At 42.6% G+C, this 21,504-nt stretch overlaps 1 protein-coding gene across 2 annotated transcripts in view; it reads right to left on the reverse strand.

The window, feature by feature from the left end:
* GNB5 (G protein subunit beta 5) overlaps window positions 1–21,504 on the reverse strand; it is a 51,019-nt gene that overhangs the window by 20,790 nt on the left and 8,725 nt on the right. For both annotated transcript variants that reach the window (XM_068112805.2, XM_068112804.2), the window contains exons 2-3: window positions 9,601–9,712; window positions 8,542–8,678 (exon numbers count right to left, since the gene is read on the reverse strand). In XM_068112805.2, the coding sequence (XP_067968906.1) occupies window positions 8,542–8,678; window positions 9,601–9,712 (249 nt within the window). The remainder of the gene's footprint in view (window positions 1–8,541; window positions 8,679–9,600; window positions 9,713–21,504) is intronic.

The following is a 21,504-nucleotide window of genomic DNA, read 5'->3' on the forward strand; positions in this document are numbered from 1 at the left end:
GCCGACGCTTGGCATTGCGCATGGTGATCTTAGGCTCGTGTGTGGCTGCTCGGCCATGGAAACCCATTTCATGAAGCTCTCGACGAACAGTTGTTGTGCTGACGTTGCTTCCAAGGGCAGTTTGGAACTCGGTAGTGAGTGTTGCAACCGAGGACAGACGATTTTTACGCACTACGTGCTTCAGCACTCGGTGGTTCCATTCTGTGAGCTTGTTTGGCCTACCACTTCATGGCTGAGCTGTTGTTGCTCCGAGACGTTTCCACTTCACAATAACAGCACTTACAGTTGACCGGGGCAGCTCTAGCAGAGCAGAAATTTGACGAACTGACTTGTTGGAAAGGTGGCATCCTATGACGGTGCCACGTTGAAAGTCACTGAGCTCTTCAGTATGGCCCATTCTACTGCCAATGTTTGTCTATGGAGATTGCATGGCTGTGTGCTTGATTATATATGCCTGTCAGCAATGGGTGTGGCTGAAACAGCCGAATCCACTAATTAGAAGGGGTGTCTGCATACTTTTGGTCATGTACTGTATTAGACTCCACCATCCCCACTACTTCCAGATACCTAACCAACTCGATTTTAAAACGATCCCCTGACTCAACTGTCACTCCCCTTGCACTCCATGCATTCACCATTCTCTGATTGAAGGACTCCTGCCTTACTATCATCATCCTCACTCTCCTCTTCATTTTACCTGTGGCTGCCTGCCACTGACTGTGCTCTCTGCTTATCCGCTCCACCCCTCCTCTCTATCCCCATCCCCTTTACTCTGAACATCTATTAATTCCCCAGATACTTCTCCTGTGTGACATGCTCCAAGACGGCCCCTTCAATTATAAACATAGTTCATATTTTCATTGTTCTTATTACCTGTTGCTGCAGTTGAACCTTGGGAAATAACTGCTCAAATCTATCTATCCTGGTTTTTCCTAATATTTCTGATCTTTGCTCCTTTCTCTTTCACATCTCTCTTCGGTCTTTCTCAATTATTTATACTTTTTCACATTTCTCTTTATATTGCTTACAGAGAAACCATTCCATATAAAAGAAGGGGCGCTTTGCGCCTCCCTTGATTCGTGGCCATTCTTGCTTTTTATTTCCTTTTTGTCCAACGGTTCCCCAGAGGATCTGGGTTCGATTCCTGATCTGGGCATGTAATTTTCCCATCTATGTCAATTAATTAGTTATAATCCTGTTCATTTATATAATTGTCTAATGATTATGTTAGTATGATTCTACATGCTGCCCTGTCTCCTAACAACCATTGAAATTGGTTTAAAATACCATGATACTGTTTTAAATACCTTTAGTCGGTGTAGTATACTGCACTGCTTTATTCTACCAGGTGAGCACCCAGGGTTATTGCTCATATTTTTAACTTAGCCTGAGCATCGACATGCTGCATATATGACCTTACCATCGGTGTGAGGCAGCATAAAGGTTTGGTTAGAACACATCTATGAACCTTCGACTTTTCACGGGCCCACATCGTCTGGATTTCTTGCAATACGGAGAGCAATATATCAACTTTTTGGATGAGCTGATCAGGAAGTTCTCCAACTGTTTCGTTGTGCAGAGGCACATGCACACTCACCCCTTTCTCACAGGTACACTTACAAGTACTTTCGGCTTTAAAAAAAAGTTTTTTTAGTCATTTCATTCTACAATCCTTGGCTGAGAGGCATGAAATATGTTCAGGCCACTCCAATTTACTTTGTTACTATGGTGTATATGTGCCGAACAATCTGGGGTGGATTACGTCATTTCGAAAGTTGCGTATTGTGAAGAATCGTTTCAAAAACTCTGGTTTTCGGATCTGGATCCGGATCCAGGTCTTCACCATAATTGAATCAATTCCTCATTATCACCCACCCAACCTGTGCACCAAGTTTCGTCCGAATCCGGCTATTAGTCCTTGAGCCAACCGGCCATTTTTTGAAGTGAATGCTCCGGCGGGGGGAGTAATTCTCATTATGATTTTCCATTAGACCAATGTCTCAAGTGTCAGAAAAGGTGTGATGGACATCTGAGAACGGTAGCTTAGTGCCCGGATGGACGCCATCTTTGAAACCACCCAGCTCGAAAATGCCCATTTGGTGGGGTACATTGTTGCACGTGTAGCTGGACTTCTATACTAGCTATCGATGTGCGGTTGACGACTAAATATACGTCCGATGTGTACCGTCTAAATAAAAAATAATATGAAGCATTTTGTTTTAGATTAATTATTATAAAAATCAATTATCGAAAAAAAATCATATATTTTTCAATATTTTATTATTAGACTTGTACTTTTTTTAGTGAAACAACACTGGTATGATTTTCCAAATTATGCATTGTGCTACACCGTTTATCTGTCTATAAAAATAACTCAAAAACTAAAACATATCATCCACCACGAGTGTACACAAAAAAATATATGAAAAGGCATGCACTTTCCACAAACCGAAACTATGTCAGTTGGAATTTCCCGCCGATAATCAACCCACAGAACCCAGTGCCGAAAGTGACGTCAGTCTATTCTATATCTATATTCTATATTCTATATCTCAGTCTGAGATTTGTTGCGGTGACCTGATTAATTTCTGAGGGGGGGGGGGGGGGGGGGGGGGGGGGGGGGGGTGGGGTGGGTGGCTTAAGAACTAAAAGTGAACATGTTAGATGGCGCCACATACAACTCTATTATAGAGTTGTATTGTGGCGCCATCTAACATGTTCACTGACTTGGATGAGTATGTCTATGTAAGCTGGCGAGCTTTTCGGATATCGGAGTAATCTAACGTCAGTCTTTTTGTTCATTTCAGCTGAGATGGCCGGTTGTCGAGGCGAAACGGGCGAAGATTGAGCCTGAGTCCGGAACGTGCATCCTGTGCAGCAAGAAGTCGCCACTCTCTGAACTAAGCAAGGCAGCGGGCAACAGTTCTTGGAAGACATTGTGTGACGCAGCCGCAGTTAGAAACTTTTATCCAATTCTAAAGCTAGTCCAAGAAGGCGCAGTTGAACTTCCTAATATTCCAATATTATACCATAGGGCTTGTAGATCAGACTTCACTCACAAAAAACCACCTAGCTACTTTGACCAATGCAGCTAGAAGTTCTTCAGTTGATACTGGCGATGCGGTGCGACGGCGATCATCACGGGAAGAGACAGGATCAACTTCAACGGTCTACGATGATAAATGCATTTTTTGCCAGCGTGCTTCAAAATTCATAAAAGGCAGTCGTACCCGTGAAACAGTTGTCTTGGCTGTTGAACTTCGAGCAGATAAGACAATAAGAGATGCTGCGACAGCTCGCAATGATGAGAGAGTTTTGGCATTGACTACACGAGATATGGTTGCAGCTGAGGCTCACTACCACTTCTCCTGCTATAGAAACTACACACGGCCCCAAAAACCTCAAGTAGAAACTGACATTGAAGATAATATCGAGAAAAAAGAAATGATACGATGTATATTCAATTTCATTCGCACTGACTTGTTCTTGAACCCGAGGATTGTTCCAATAGTTGATGTTGCAACAGATATCCTGTCTTCAGATACATTTTCAGTTGATGTTCGTGACTCCATCAAGAAGAATCTGCAGCGCACATTACAAAGAGAGTTTGGAGAATCGCTCATCTTCTTCAATGTGAAACACCGTGTATACTTGATGCCCGATAATCTGACAAAGCGAGAGATTGCTGCAGAGTGCGTAAACCTGAAAGCAGAAGTGAAAGCATTTGAACGAACGGACGGTGAAAGTAACATTGTGCGTGCAGCTACTTCACTGCGACACCAGATCAAAGATGCTCATTACAATGAACGTTGGCCGCCTCAGCCAGCAGAACTCACTTCAGATTACGTGAAGATACCAGATTCTCTTCGTGTATTTCTGCATACTTTGATTTGCGGGAGTGGGGGTAGCTCTGCGCGTGCCGACACACTGGTATGGTCGATGGCTCAAGATATCATCAATGCTGTACACCGGGGTACCATCAGAACATCGAAGCATGTCCTACTTCCGTGGGTCATGAAAACGCTCACCGGTAATACAGAGGTCATCAGAATATTGAATCGACTCGGGCACGGATGTTCGTACACAGTTCTGGAAGAAATCGAGACAGCGCTATGCATAGACAAATTAGCAAGTGTGGAGAAAGATACAGTACCACTTCCGTCACATGTGCACCCTTCGGTCCCGACTGTATTAGCATTCGATAACATCGACAGGCTAGAGGAATCGCTGAGTGGTGGCGGAACATCGCATCGCGTCAACGGTATCATCGTCCAACCGAAGTCGCAGTCGTGTTTGCCGCCCCAACCTCCATCGGCAGTATCCAAAGCAGATAAGAAGCGATCTATCCCGTCATCCAGCGATTTAGTTCCAATATACAGCGGTGGGAAACGAGAGGGCCCACCTGCAATCAAGCCTGCAGATCTTTCTGACACTCTTGCAGGCGCAACATCCCTTGCGCAGCGCCGAAATCACGTATGGATTATGACTCGCATGCTGGAACCATGCGACCAGACAATCAGTTCGTGGACTGGTTTCAACATCATGACTAGAGATCGTGTTCAGGTGACGGAAGATGTAGTTGGCTACCTGCCGACTATAAACGCGCCTGCCACAGATATGGCAACAGTGCAAGAAATCCTCAGAGAAGCTCTGAACATCATGTCATCACTTCAGCTTGAGCGTATACCGGTGGTGCTAGACCAGGCACTATTTGCTAAGGCGACCGAAATAGCATGGAAAGATGTCGATCGATATGGAAGAATCGTGCTCATGATGGGGAACTTCCATACCATCTGTAACTTCATGTCGAGCATTGGGAAAATGTTTGGAGATGCAGGCCTTCGGGATGTAGCTGTTGAGTCAGGAGTAATCACTGAAGGTTCCATCAACAGGGTTCTGGAAGGCAAGCAATACAACCGTGCTGTGCGACTCCACAAGTTGATGTACGAGGCACTAATGCGCATCATTTGGAAGGGCTTCCAGGTGTGGATAGAAAGCAATCATCCTGACGAGGAACCCCAGATTCGAAGCACTGACCTCAAAATTCGCAGCATCAAGGAGGATGTTTGCCACGAGACTCTCGCTGCTGCTCTCGATGATGATTCATGTGTACAGAGCTTTGACATGTTCGCGAAATACCTACATTTTCTGCGAACCAAACATGGAGACCTGGCTCGCTTCTGGATGATGTATATTGATATGGTAGAGACCCTGCTGGGGTTGATTCGTGCGGATAGAGAAGGCGACTGGATGCTTCACTTGGCTTGTGTCAGAAGAGTGATCCCTTGGTGTTTCGCAATGAACAAGGTGAACTATGCTAGATATCTACCAGTGTACTATGCACAGATGACGCAACTCCACGAAACATGCCCCGAGTTGTACAGGCATTTCAATCAAGGCTACTTCTCCGTACAGCTTAGACCAGGGAATCCATTTGCCAGAATCGCTGTTGATCAGACAACAGAAGAAACAGTAAACAAAGATATGCAAACAGCTGGAGGAACACGAGGTTTTAGTCTTCGACAAGGGGCTGTGTCACGATACTATCTAACTGCAGAAAATCGGGCTACTGCACTGAGGCAACTACGAGAAACTATCCTTGTGAATGGCAGCGACACATCTCACGCCAAGCACCCTGACTTGTCTACTTCTCGCATCAAACGTGATGAGTCTGGCGTCACAGCTATCTGTGATCTACTGGAAAATGACTGGACCAATCCATTCGCCGATGATCCCTCATGTCTTCTCAGTATATCTACCGGAGCGGCTGCGAGGGAGGACGTTTCTAATGACCTACTCAACACCCTGCAAAAGGGGGAAGCGGCGTATCAAAGCTTCCAGAAACGTCTTGAAGAGGGAACAGGCTTTCATGACACATTGAACAAGCTAAACTTGAAGACCTTTGGTAAGATCAAGCAGAAAGTTGTGAAGGGCACAAACAAGGAGATCGTCCTGAGAGCTGACAGACAACTGTTTGCCACCATGATACTCATCGCCAAGACAAGGAACCTCGACATGCAACTTGTCCTTTGTCACCCACTAGGGCCGTTACCATGGTCTTTGGCAAACGTTGATGGGTCAATGAAAAAAACGAACAAAGCTGCACTTGCGAAACACATGGAAGGTCTTGTGGAACCAGCCGAGAGCGTTGACAAGCGAAGTGCAACAATAATTGATGCGATGGCTCTCATACAAAAGATGCATGGCGAGAACGACACGTTCGAAGAACTATCTGACCGCATCCTTGCTGCAGCGCTTCACGCTGGTCAAGGCAGTGAGCGCATCGATGTTGTCTTTGACACATACACAGAAGAATCCATCAAAGCAGCTGAGCGTGTGAACCGCGGTTCAAATGAAGGCATCAGTTTCAGCGAGATCAGACCCGCACACAAAATCATGAACTGGCGGCGTCTCCTTGCTTGCAGCCAGACAAAGGAGAAACTGGTTGTGTTTCTGGCGGAGTCGTGGAAACATGAAACAAATCGCGAAAAGCTAGGCAACAGAACACTGTATGTCACCTGTGGTGAAAAATGTCTGGTACTGACCCGCGATAGGTGGAAGTTGGTGCAAGCACTCGAATGTAGCCACGAGGAAGCAGACACGCGTATGTTTCTCCACGCAAAGCACGCCGCTACCCACTACAAGACGATCATCTTAGTGGCAGATGACACCGACGTTCTGATCATCAGTCTTCATCTCAGCAGAACCATCGATAGTCAGCTCTTCATCAGACGAGGAACAAAGGTTCGAGTCAGAATGATCGACGTTGGAAAGTTGGCTGCGGTATTGGGGTCTGGAGTTTGCAGTGCATTGCCAGGGCTTCATGCATGGAGCGGGTGTGACACTGTGAGTGCTCTGGCTAGCCAAGGAAAGATAAAGGCTTTGAAGCTTGTGCAAGCGAATGAGCTGTATCTTCAAGCATTCACAGATCTGGGATCTTCGTGGAATGTACCAACAGACGTCTTCAATAGCATTCAGGCCTTCACGTGTCAGCTGTACGCCAAGAACACGAAGATCGTCGGTGTTAATTCGCTCCGTTATCACATGTTCTGTGCAAAGAAGGGCCAGATCGAATCTGGACAATTGCCGCCTTGTGAAGACTCCTTGATGCAGCATACGCTTAGGGCCAACTATCAGGCGGCTATCTGGCGACGCAGCCTTGAAAACCTACCAGACGTCCCAACACCATCAGCAGGACATGGTTGGGAACTCGATGATGGCGGTTCGCTCACAATCCGATGGATGGCGGGTCTACCAGCTCCAGATGTCGTCTTGAATCTCATCTCATGCACATGCAGAAGGACGTGTCGACCGTCAGATTGCTCCTGCATACTGAATGGGTTGAAGTGCACTGTTGTGTGTAAGCTGCAGGGATGCTCCAACATGGTGCAGGATGATGCTATCGTGGCTCAGGATGCCAATGACTCTGATGGCGACTCTGATGATTAACTTTGTGTGCACTGTATATTGTATAGCATATGTTGTTCTCTATTATAATGCAGGCCAAATTGCCTGAAAATCTTTATAGACAGATAAACGGTTTAGCAAAATGTATAATTTGGAAGATCATACCGGTGTTATTTGACTAAAACATGACATGTTCAATGATACCTCCGCTTGCTTATTAGGAATATACATCGTATGGTGTTAAAATCAGCTCCATACGTCTTTCCAAACTCTAGTAATGAATAATTAATATAATTGGCGGCCATTTTGAAATCCAAGATGGCCACCAAAGTGCAGATTTCCTATGTAACAATTTCCGCCTGCTTATTAGATATCGTATGGTGTTAAAATCCTCTCCGTACGACATTCCTAACTTGCGTTATCGTCAGAATAGATAATGCCAGCGGCGGCCTAAGTCATTTTATGCCTCTTTACATTTATTTGTTGTAAACTCGTGGTGGATGATATGTTTTAGTTTTTGAGTTATTTTTATAGACAGATAAACGGTGTAGCACAATGCATAATTTGGAAAATCATACCAGTGTTGTTTCACTAAAAAAGGTACAAGTCTAATAATAAAATATTGAAAAATATATGATTTTTTTTCGATAATTGATTTTTATAATAATTAATCTAAAACAAAATGCTTCATATTATTTTTTATTTAGACGGTACACATCGGACGTATATTTAGCCGTCAACCGCACATCGATAGCTAGTATAGAAGTCCAGATACACGTGCAACAATGTACCCCACCAAATGGGCATTTTCGAGCTGGGTGGTTTCAAAGATGGCGTCCATCCGGGCACTAAGCTACCGTTCTCAGATGTCCATCACACCTTTTCTGACACTTGAGACATTGGTCTAATGGAAAATCATAATGAGAATTACTCCCCCCGCCGGAGCATTACTTTTGGTCTGGCTCAAGGACTATATAACTTTTCGAGACATCCTGCTCACAGATAGACAGACACACAGACAGACAGGGGTGAAAACATAACCTCCATCCACCTACGTTGACAGTAGTAATAAACGAGGTGTTGAATATCATGATTATCTGTGTGAGTTCATTTATGGTGATAATTGAGGTATACCTGTGAAGAGCTGACCAGTCTGCGTTTGTCCCGGCACCAGTCCATGCACAACACTTTGTTGCCATGACCCTTGAGAGTACGCCGTGGTTTCATCACAAATTGGCCCAGTGGTTCCACACGCTCAGCAACCTGTCGCACTGGAGACCAAATACATTAAAGACTCCATGTTAACACAGCATGACCATATGTTATTGTATGGTGCAGCAATTCTACAGAGAAGGAAAGGTTTCTGGCTAAGCATGAGACCAGTCCAGATGACATTATTACATTGGTCCTCACATTAAGATGAGTACACCGACCCTGGGCGCAAAGATCCGGCTAGGCGTGAGTATTGTGGACGGCGTCAGCGGTCCTTTGATAGACATGCCGGCCTTTTAGAGTTATCTGAGCTGCGTCCGTAACAATATAATTTAGTCGTGATCAGTGATGTGTTTGCTAAATAAACTATAGTGAGTTCAAAGAACACTTTACCCCACGCAGCCTTGAGTAAAAGGACATGGGAACGGTCTTTTAAACTCTTGCTTTGCATTTCTGAGCACAATATATATTTCCCACGACCAACCATTTTGTGTGAATCTTGATATTCCCCAACACTAGGAGCAGAGTGGCCCATTTGATTTGTCAAGATGGCTAAAATGGCATAATATTTTGTACAAGTACTGCTAAACTTGGGTTTTTTGGAGGTGGCAAGAAGTGTATTTGTGTTCTACAGTGTTCAAGTTCTAATTAAATTGAAATAAAATAAAGGTTTTAAAGGCTGTAGGGGAAAAAAAACTTTTTCCAGAAATTTACCACCGTTGATGCACCGTCTTTTACACCACCTTATTTAACACATTTAACTAGTTCTTAATGCCTGTTGTTTGTGTCCCTAAAAACAGTAACTTTCCTGTTTGGAATGATTTTCAATTTTGTTTGACTGCCAGACAGACAGATAGACTGACTACCTAACTTAACTTAAAAAAAATACCTTACACCTTTCTGCACAACATGCTCAGGCCAAGATTCCATACAATTTGCCAAATTCCGATTCAGAGGTAATAATATGAAAGGAATGCTCACACTCCACATCATGCAGCTTTGCCCGCTCATCCTCTAGCCGTGCCTTTAATGCTGCCGCCTCTTGCTGCAGTACAGCCAGCGTTTCCCCCTCCTGTAGCACTTCGGATGCCATCTGAAGGAGTAATTCATATTAAACAAATAAATGATTCATACAGTAATGGCACAGTATGTACATATCAATCAGTATAAGGGAACTAAAGCTACTTTCACATTTGTAGAATAATTTAAAGTGCTGCATTAAGGCTTGGGATTAATGGGACCTTTCATCCTCATGGGAGGAATTCTGTGCATTATTGGTGCCGCCAGCAAGCTCATTGAAAAAAAGTACACATCATGCTTGTGCTATATCAACTCACCATTACTTTACCTAATGTACAGTCGTGGCCAAAAATATTGGCACCCTTGCACTTTTTTCAAAAGACACAATTTTCTCTAAAGATAAGTTGAAATTGACAAAAGTATTTGGTCTCCACAATTCTTTATTTCACTGTTAATATTACAGAACCTTCGTTTTTGATTCAGAACTTAATATGTGACTGGCTCTGGCAAAAGCAGACACTTGGGGGCATTTCTCTTAGCGAGAAAAAGCCGAAGAGAGTCAAAATATGACCACAGGGACCAAATTGAGATTTTTTTATATGGATGGAAAGAGAAACTTCTCTAGATTATTATGCACCAAAACATTTTTCCAAGAAACAACAGAAAAGTTGTGAAATTCGACGAAGAATCTAAAATGTCATTCTCAAAATGTGCTCAGAAAGTCACGATTCCTCGGTCAAAAAGACACGAAGATCGCGAAATTTCGATGTTTTACTACATCGTAATTCGGTCAACTGTAATAATACATCGTAATTCGAAGGAGATCCCTGATGTACATGTTTGGTATGAATGAAAAGCTCTACGTGTGCACATTCTTTGTGCGTGTGAACTGTATTGTGAACTTTGAACCTAATTATGTCCATTGTTTAAACGACTTTAATTTAAATGTTTTAATGTTTTAATGTTTAAACGAAAATATAATTGTCATTAAAATACCGTAACTTCGTTAATTTTCATCCAATTAACATAATGTATGTATCAAATGAAAGATAAAAGCATGCGGAATCAGATGATATCAAAATCTCAATTTTGATTTTTGCCCCCAAATGTCTGCTTTTGCCAGAGCCAGTCACATATATCCTTTTAAATCAGAAAATAAAAAGAAATGGGATTGACAAAATTATTGACACCCTCATCTTAATATTTGGTAGCAGGCCTTTGGACAAAATAACTGCGGTTAAGCGCTTCGTATAGCCATGAATGAGTTTCCTCCACCTCTCTACTGGGAGTCTAGCCCACTCTTCTTGTGCAAACTGCTCCAGTTCTCCCAGATTTGAAGGGTGCCTTCTCCCAACTGCTGTTTTCAGATTTCCCCACAGGTGTTCAATGGGATTTAGATCTGGACTCGATGCTAGCAACTTCAGGACAGTCCAGCGTTTTGTGTTGAACCATTCCTGGGTGCTTTTTGAACTGTTTGGGATCATTCTCCTGCTGCAAGACCCATGACCATCGACGGAGACTCACATTTCTGACATTGGGTTGAACATTGCGCTCCAAAATGCCTTGGTAATCTCCTGATTTCATAATGCTATACACACATTGAAGGCACCCAGTGCCAGAGGCAGCACAGCAACCTCCAAATCATCACTGAACCTCCTCCATGTTTGACTATAGGGAAGGTGCTCTTTTCTTTGAAGGCTTCATTTTGTTTTCTGTAAACATAGAGATGATGTGCTTTACCAAAAAGCTTGAATTTGGTCTCATCTGTCCACATGACATTCTCCCAGAAAGATTTTGGCTTGTTCAGGTGTGTTTTGGCAAACTCCAGTCAGGCTTTCTTACATCTCTCTCAGCAGACTCAGCAGTTTTGGCAGTTGATCAAAGTGCTTTCTCCACCATTCAAACAATCCTTTGCTGCAATCTTCGATCAAGTTTTCTCGTGCGGCCACATCCAGGAAAATTGGCTACAGTGCCATGGGCCTTAAACCTCCTGATAACATTGCATACGGTGGACACAGGAACATCAAGGTCTCTGGAGATGGACTTGTATCCTTGAGATTGTCCATGCTTGGCTACAATCTTGTGTCTGACCTCCTCAGACAATTCTCTGGTTTTCTTTCTTTTCTTCATGCTCATTGCGGTACACACAGTGACACAAAACAGCAGAATGACTCCTTTTCTCTATTCAAACTGGTTGAATGAGTGATTTTTATCTTGAAGGCACCAGCAACTCATCACAGGTGAGTTAAATTCCAAGGTTAAGGAGAATCACCTCCTTGAAATCTAATTATTTCTACCAACTTCTAAAAGGTGCCAATAATATTGTCCGGGCCATTTTAGGATTTCTGTGTGGAATAAGCTAAGATTGTGTTTTTCAGCTATCTTTTGTTTTGTTCCACTGCAAACTAAAGGAATATGTGGACACCAAAATGTTTTTTAATTTCCACAATTTTATGGAAGAAATGGTGCATTATTTTAAAAAAAAAGTTCAAGGATGCTAATATTCTTGGCCATGACTGTAGGTATACCTGTTTCCATTCCTTTTCAAAACATACCGTGTGATCTTTAAGGTGTGGGCAATCAGCTTTAGGTTTCCTGCCGAAAGACTACATGCAGCACTTTCAGCTAGCACCACACCAGAATGGCAGTTTTAATTATACCCCATGCCATCAGATATCCAGTGGAAGACCAGATATAATACTTAGGCAAGCACACACCCTTGGAGCAATCCTGCCACACCCCAGTGCGAACAGTCAAATGACCTCAAATGTGGTTATGGATGATAACTTCTAAGGCACGTTTTATATTCTGTTTGTTAATGGATATTTTGTTTGGTAATAGATATTCTTTTTGGTAATGGATATTCTGCAAATGAACCTGCTGTTGTCATAATTTTAGTGTAAAGTCCATTGTATTTATTTTCTCGTTATTACCTCCAAGGTGGATGGAGGTTAGTTTAAGTTTTCACCCTTGTCTTTTTGTTACTTGCAAAATCAAAGATTCTTCAAGTACTGTATATTGGTCAATCGACTGTTATTACTTGGCAAAAAAAAAAAAAAAAAAAAAAATTCCAGGTATGTTGATCGCTCACTCCGGTTTGTGTGTTTGTGTGTTTGTTTGTGTGTGTGTTTGTCTGTCCGCTCACTTATACTTGCCTACAGGTAACAATTTTAAACCGATCTTCACGAAACTTCACAAAATGGTAGACTTCGTGGTCCGACAAAATCCTATATATTTTTGAGGTCAAAAGGTCAACATAGGCCAAAGGTCAGCCACTTTTTCCAAATTCCTAAAATCCTCAATTTTCATCCGATTGACTTGAAATTTGAATAGGATTTACATATCGGCTAACTGAATTCAACCACCAACTATTTTTGAGTTCAGCTTAGGCCAAAAGGTCAACAAAGGCCAAAGGTCAACCACATTTTTGAAATTTCGAAAATCCTCAATTTTCATCCGATTGCCTTGAAATCTGAATGGGATCTGCATATCAGCTTACTGAAACCAACCACCAACTATTTTTGAGGTCAACATAGGCCAAAAAGTCAACATAGGCCACATTTCTAAAATTGTCAATATTTATCTGATTAACTTAAACTTTGAAGTCTATTTATATATCGGGTCACTGAATTCAACCACTAATTATTTTTGAGGTCAAAAGGATGCTCTACTGAGTGTCATTCTACTTTGTTCTGTTTTGCCAAGTGTCGCTCTGAGTGATTTTTCATTTTGTCTGTTTGTCTGTCAATCGCCTACAGGTCACAATTCTAAGCTCATCGTCATGAAACTTTACCAAGTTGTAGAGAAAGCTGCAACTGAGAAGCCTATTGATTTTGAGATCAAAAGGTCAAAAGTCATCTTGAAGTCAAATTTCTAAAATCGTCATTTTTCAACCAATTGCCTTGAAAGTTTAACAGGATCTGCATATTGGATCACTGACTTGGGAAACCAACTATTTGTGAGGTCAAAAGGTCAACTAAAGGTCAAACTTTAAAAAATAATTAATTTTCATCCGATTGACTTGAAAATTAAACAGCAATTGCATAGTTTCTTACTGAATAGGGAAAGCAACTATAAAATGTTTACATACATATATATATATATATATATATATATATATTTATATATATATATATATATATATATATATATATATATTGTTACGTTTATGAAATACCTTATCTTATGAAAATGGGGGGTAGGCAATGAAATACCTTAGGCCAGGTAGGATTGTATAGGGTAGTGTGCTCCGTATGTTGTGTAAGCCACCTTCATGTACTTAAGTCAGGCCGGATGTCGCGTAAGGCTGTATATTTGTCTCCATGAGAGGGGTGGAGCTATGCTTATTATTAGGGTATAAGGAATAATTCCCTGTATGTAAATTGCCTCTGTGGTGTTCCCTTTGTTCCTTATGACACTTGCAACACCAGCCATGCACTCCGCATCTATACTAAATATCCTAAATAAAGCACCGGATCTGGACATTCAAACACTAACACTGATGCCACCAGCCGAGTAATCTCAATGGGTGTGAAGAGGGCTGTGAGGCCCCGCCCCGAAAGGTGATGATTGGTCGTGGCCGTGGAGCGATGAGATGGCATTCGTTGATTGGAGCGCGCGCGGACGTCATCATGGAACGTTCCAGCACGAGGGACAAAAAGCACACGTCCCGCCATTTTCTTTCTCTTGGTTCATGGCTGGCATAACAGGCGGTCACAGTTCGTGCACTCTCTTGGCTTTGGGTTTTCATAGCATGCAGTCGCACACCTCGCTCTTGCGCTGGGTTTTCGTTATGAACTGGTCGCATTTTCTCTCTTGGTTCTGACATTGGTTGTAGGTGGTTGCATTCGCGCGCTCTGTCTGTTCCTGGCTGCGGGTGGAAGGCTGACGCATCCTTCTCTCTGATCCCGGTGGTGCTGGCTTCGTGATGGGGGTGTTCCGTGGCGTGTGCGCCTGAGAGACCTCGGCGCTTTGTGGAGCGTGGGACGGCAGAGGAGAAAGTTTGGCTGCCTCGTGCGGGCAGCTGATGGAACGCGACTTCGCGCCACGGCGCATTTCCCGCCCAAGGACTCGGGAACCCATGCAGCTGTCGGCGGGGTTCGGGGACCGCTTGAGGAGACCACGGAGTAGCAGGCAAATGCACCACACACATTTTTACTTTCGTTTATTTCTTCCTGTGTCTGTTTCATGAGTCCATGTGGAGACGTCTCAATTTAGGAATTTTAGTTTACCGTACATTTCTTTGTTCCCTGGCATTTATTTTTATTAAACCTATTACTTGCTGAATTTTAATTTCTCATCTGTCTTGTTTAATTGTCGTGGGTTTGAGGATGCCAAGAGAAACCCGTGCAGGTAAGCCTCGTCACCCTTCACCCTCGCGCGTGCTGAAGAGATAACACACCGCCATAGTTTGGATACGCCTCCGAGTTAAAGCTCGATTGGTCATCCGTCACCCAGGTGTGTTAATCCCGGGTGTGAACACGACAATATAAATATGTATGTGTATATATATATATATATATATATATATATATATATATATATATATATATATATATATATATATATATATATATATATATATATATATATATATATATATATATATTATATGTATGTAAATGTTTCATGATATTTGTTATATTATATCACCTTTATCTATCAATATTGTTGAAATGAAGATCAAATAGCTGTATGTTGAAATATGTTGAAAAAGTCAAAACTTTACATGGGGTGTACTTACTTTTTCATGTGACTGTATATATAAGTTCAAAACACACCTGGTCACAAGTGTGCCGCACTGACCGGGTCCTCAGTCGAGGTCCTCAGCATCATCCCGTTTCGGCCCTTCAACCTCGATACGGTCAGCTAAGGTGAGCCAGCAGGGGCACATACACATCCACATGCAGCAACTACACCTGGATGCGTACATACCCCCACCCCCAGCCAGTGCGAACGCAGACTACAACAACAACACCTCCGCATCCAGAATCCACAGCACCAAACAAACATGGTGGAACACTCAAACACCCACCTTTATACCCTTCACCACTCACCAACAAAACACACCAGATCATTCATATACACACACATACTCACCCATACACACACATACACACACACAACACCAACCAACCAACCACCTACCCTTACAACATACACCACTCAACATACAAAAACACACACTCATGCAAAAATTCATTCATGCAAAAACACACACCCTCACCCATTCACTCATATACACAAAATAAGAAACAATAATAGTAACCAAAAAAAACAAAAAAAAAACAAACGAAAAAAACACACACAACCAACCTACACCGTTCGACGTGCCTCCATAAACTTCCTCCATATCCAAAATGAGCCTTTCAAGGCAACTGGTGTTGGCTTAGCTTAGCGGTGTGTTAGCGGTTAGGGTGCCAGCTTGGGATCCTAGGATCCTGGGTTCGAATCCTGGTCGATCGCTGAATTTACGCCAGGGGGGTTGACTCAGCCTGTCATCCTTCCGAGGTCGGCAAATTGAGTACCAGTTTGCTGGGATGAATGATCCAGGTGTGTACCTGGTTTAGAATAGGTACACCATATCCCTACGCATCGTGAGAGGCGAATAAGGGTTTGGCGTCAGGAAGGGCATCTGGCCATAAAAAAAACATTGCCTCAAACAGGGAACCATGATTGTCATGGGGCCCGCAAGGCTAACCCCCGCTTTAGCGGGGAAAATGGCCTTAAAACGATCATTCATTCATTCAAGGCAACCTGGGCCACCTTGTCACACATCCTCCTTCTTTCTGTCCTACACACTCCCAGCCGAGCAAGAAATGCAGAAAAGGAATTGCCAATATACCCTCTACAACCCACCTCAAATTGCTGACACGAAACTCGCCAACCCTTCTCCCGGCACTCTGCCTCCAGCTCACTGTACTTTCCTCTCTTCCTCTCGTGCACCTCCTCCATGTTCTCTTCCCAAGGTACCGACAATTCCCCTAAGATGACCTGTCTTGTTGCACCCAACCAAATGACAATGTCAGGCCGCAACCTTGTCACACAGATCTCCTCTGGGAATACCAATTGTGGCTTTAGGTCTGCCACCATCTGCCAATCACAAGCATCTGACAGCCCTCTTGCTTTGCACCTCCTCCTCCTCTTTCCACCTCTTACCACTTGGCCCTCTTTGACAAACCACACCTCTCCCCCATCAGTCTCCTTCTCCACTCTTCTTTCTCTCGACCTCAGCACCTCTTGTTGCACCATCTGCACCACCACCTCCAGCACCTGATCATGTTGCCACCTGTATTGTCCTGCTGCCAATGCTACTGAACATGCACTCAGTGCATGCTGCACCGTTCCCACACCTCCACACAAATAACATCTCTCCTCCTGCAACAACCCCCACAATCTCAAGTTTACTGGTGACGGAAGCACATCATACGTTGCCCGCAACAGGAAATTCAACAATATTGGCTCCATCCTCCAAATCTCTTGCCACTTCAACATCCTCACCCACACACCTTCCCACTTAGTCGAAGCACCTTGCTGTGCCTGACCGACTGCTTTCACATATCTCCCCTCCTCTTCCTTTCTTCTCACCTCTTCCTTTCATATATATGTATGTATATACAGACTTGGCATTTAATATGGAATTTTTGTTTTTTCTTGACTTGGGTTTACTTTCTGAACTCATTATATCAATCTGGTGAGTTTCTTTTTCCCTTCGGTGATGTCTTTGTTGAAAGAACCATGTCACAGATTGTCTTTCGCAGCAAGAAGTCAATAACAGGATTATATCACAGGTGGCGTGACAAAATGTAAGGACAGGTACATTTGACGATTGGCTTCACAATCGGGTATATAAGGGTTGTTGCGTTCTGTATTAGTGGAAAACAACTGCTGCACGTCTACAAAAGTTATTGCCGCTTCCTCTGGAGATGGTCCGTCAACTTGACAATGCTGTATGTCATGGAGTGGTGGCTTTACGAAATTCTGGCATGAAACAGCGTGCTATTGCTCGGCAGTATGGCATCACTCAAGGTCAGGTGTCAAAGATCCTGAAACGAAATGCTCAGAGGGGTGTCCCTACTCCAATACCGAGGCCAGGACGTCCACGCAGAACCACAAGGAGAGATGATCGCCAGCTGCACCGGTTAGTCTGCAATGGCCGTACCAAGTCAGCTAATCGGCTTAGGGCTGAGTGGCAGCAACTGACAAATGTGCCTGTATCCAGAAGGCTAGTCAACCAACGACTGGTTCAAGCAGGCTATCGTGCCAGGCGTCCCCTGAGAAAGCCACGCCTGACCAGACAACACAGCCAGCGCCGATTGCAGTGGGCCAGAGAGCACCGTCAATGGCAGCCAGGACACTGGAATCACGTGACCTTCAGTGACGAGTCTAGATTTCTGGTCTATCGTCAAGATGGCCGCGTCCGAGTGCGCAGACAAGTGCATGAAGCCCACAACGAAGATTGCATAGTGCCAAGAGTCCAAGCTGGAGGTGGTGGGGTGAATGTTTGGGCTGCTTTTCATGCAGGGGGCAAAACTGACCTGGTTGTTTTGAATGGAAACCTGAACCAGTTCAAGTACAGGGTCATTCTGGAAGAAACATTGCTTCCATTTGCTCGTGCAGCCTTTCGAGGAAACATTGTCTTCCAAGATGACAATGCACGGCCTCATCGTGCTCGCATGATCCAACACTTTCTTGATGACCGTGGTGTAAAGCATATGGAGTAGCCTGCCATGTCCACGGATATGAATCCGATAGAGAACTTGTGGGCAGAATTAACGTGTCAAATCGACAACTTGGACCAGCAGCCTCCCTCTGTGCGTGAATTGCAGCAGACTATTGTCACTGCATGGCAAGCGATTCCTGTCCAAACCTTGGCAAATCTCGTGAACAGCATGCCTCAATGTGTACGTGCTCTCCTGAATGCTCGTGGGGGTTACACGATGTACTGAACTGTAATTTTACTGTCCGTAATCCCAGTCATAATTTAGCTTTTGTTTTTGTTGAAATTTTTTTTGGCTAATGTGCAAAATAAAGAGATACTTCTGGAAAACGTACAGAAGTTTAACACAGTACTGTCCATGAATTGAGTTCGATATCAGTTTCCATCACTTTCAAGGATCAATTTATTTGCTTCGAAATGTCAAATGTGGTTTTTGTTTCTTTTAAAGGTCACATTAACAAAATCTAGAATAATTTCAACATAATTCCAATGAACTTTTTGTTCTAAGTCATCTTGAAAAGTAAGTTCACCCCCACAAAAAAAATATTCCATATTCAATGCCAAGTCTGTACATATATATGTATATATATATATATATATATATATATATATATATATATATATATATATATATATATATATATACATATAATATATATAATATATAATAATATATATACATAATATATATAATATATAATATATATTGTCACACTTATGTCGTTGATTTTTATATATATATATATATATTATATATATATATATATATATATATATATATATATATATATATGTATATATATATATATATATATATATATATATATATGTATATATATATATATATATATATATATGTATATATATATATATATATGTATATATATATATATACGTAGTGTGTTCAAAAAACTATCCGACCTTTATTTTTCGTGCATAAAAAAAAAGAAGCTAGGGAGGCGTTGATTGGTGCACGTATGTAGGCGATCCTAATGCGCACGCCGTGAATTTTTTCCCACCTGCAGAAGCTGTCATTCGACGGCAGACCGCCAATGAGTGAGGACATGTAAGTGAGCGCCGTCGGATTTCGTTTTTGACAAAATGACGGAAAAACTTGAACAACGCTACTGCATCAAATTTTGTGTTTTTTGGCCTCGGGGATGTTGGATGCTTCCATTGTGATGACTGCAACTTGGTTTCTGGGTCGTACCCATAAACCCAGGACTCATCGCCAGTGATCACTGTGTTGAGGAAGCTGGCATCGCTGTTCACAGTCTCCAGCATGTCCTGTGCGATCTCAAAACGGAGTTGCTTCTGCTCAATCGTTAGCAGCTTTGGTACGAACTTCGCTGAGATTCTCCTGAAGCCCAAATCCTCCTTCATAATGGAATGAACGGTGTTGAATCTTGCGGATCGTTTCCACTTGGGAATCGCCAAGCTTTACACAAAATTTGATGCAGTAGCGTTGTTCAAGTTTTTCCGTCATTTTGTCAAAAACGAAAATCCGACGGCGCTCACTCACATGTCCTCACTCATCGGCGGTCTGCCGTCGAATGACAGCTTCTGCAGGTGGGAAAAAATTCACGCGTGCGCATTAGGATCGCCTACATACGTGCACCAATCAACGCCTCCCTAGTTCTTTTTTTTTACGCACGAAAAATAAAGGTCGGATACTTTTTGAACACAGTAGTATATCTATATATATATATATATATATATATATATATATATATATATATATATATATATATATATATATATATATATATATATGTATATATATGTATATATATATATATATATATATATATATACACAAAGATTTGCGGTTGGGAGTAAATCCAAATGACTCCATGGTAAGATCTCCAACCTTTAATTGAACAAACAATGACTCAACGTTTCGATTAACAACATGTGAAGCCACACGCCTCCGTTAATCTTCCTCAAGAGTGATATAATCATCTCAATATCCCCTTATATGCAAAGTGGGCGGGGTATATGCAAAGTGGGGTATATATATATATATATACAGTCATCCCTCGCTATATCGCGGTTCACTTTTCGCGGCTTCGGTACATCGCGGGTTTTTCTCGCTAGTATATGTAAATTTATATCGCGGATTTTTCGCTATATCGCGGGATTTTGCGGTATAAATGTATTTTTATATACTATTATTTTAAATATTTTTGTGGTAAAATAAGCATTTTCTAGCCTAAAAAATTAAAAAACGTAAAGAAATAAGAAAAATACAGTAATTAAAACATATTACAAGAAATAAAATACTGTACATAGTGTACAGTAGAAGGGTAGACAAAGAGTCGTGCGTATGGAAAACGCAGATGCGGCAGCTTCCACTTGCGCGAGTTACCCACGTAATGGGTAACTGTAATGCTCTTTCTGGCTGTGCAGTACATTCATCATCGTCATCACCTTCATCGTCATCAGTACTGCACAGCTAATTCATCATCATCTTCATCACGCAAGTTGTAGTATTGAAGAGCCGGGGCTCTTGCTTGATACGGACAAAATGACGGGCAAGACACAAACTCGTCCGAGAAGATATTTATTCTCAAAACCAACTCGGGAACACTGAAAAGCCCGTTTTAATATCGGGCTGCATTATAAAGCACAACCAGAAACCGAAAGCCACGCCTCTCAAGCGTGGCGTGCTTCGGTGGTCACGTGATCAACAGGTGTAGCTGATTATACCCGCAAAGCGCGGCACGCTTTAGCGGTCACGTGACCAGCCACTCTCGCGCCGGGGATCCCCGCCGGTGACGTCACCGGCTGGAGCAAGGAGATTCTGATGCTGGTCTTGCTTGGGGGACCCATGGGTAGCTACAGTATCTTCAATGGTGAGTACCCATTAGAATTTTATATGTTGTTAAAATTACGTATGTTTAAGAGTGTAAAAAGTGTTTAAGAGTATAGGAAGTGTTTATAAGAGTATGGGAAAGGTTAATAAGAGTGTGAGAAAGGTTAAGAGTGTGGGAAAGGTTAATAAGAGTGTGGGGAGGGTAATAAAGCTTTAAAATATATATAAATAATAAAATAAAAATATGGTCGCTACTTCGCGGATTTTCGTCTATCGCGGGGGGTTCTGGAACGTAACCCCCGCGATAAACGAGGGATCACTGTATATATAC

This window comes from Myxine glutinosa, chromosome 4, assembly GCF_964187855.1.
Source record: "Myxine glutinosa chromosome 4, kmMyxGlut1.1, whole genome shotgun sequence".
Lineage (NCBI taxonomy): Eukaryota > Metazoa > Chordata > Myxini > Myxiniformes > Myxinidae > Myxine > Myxine glutinosa.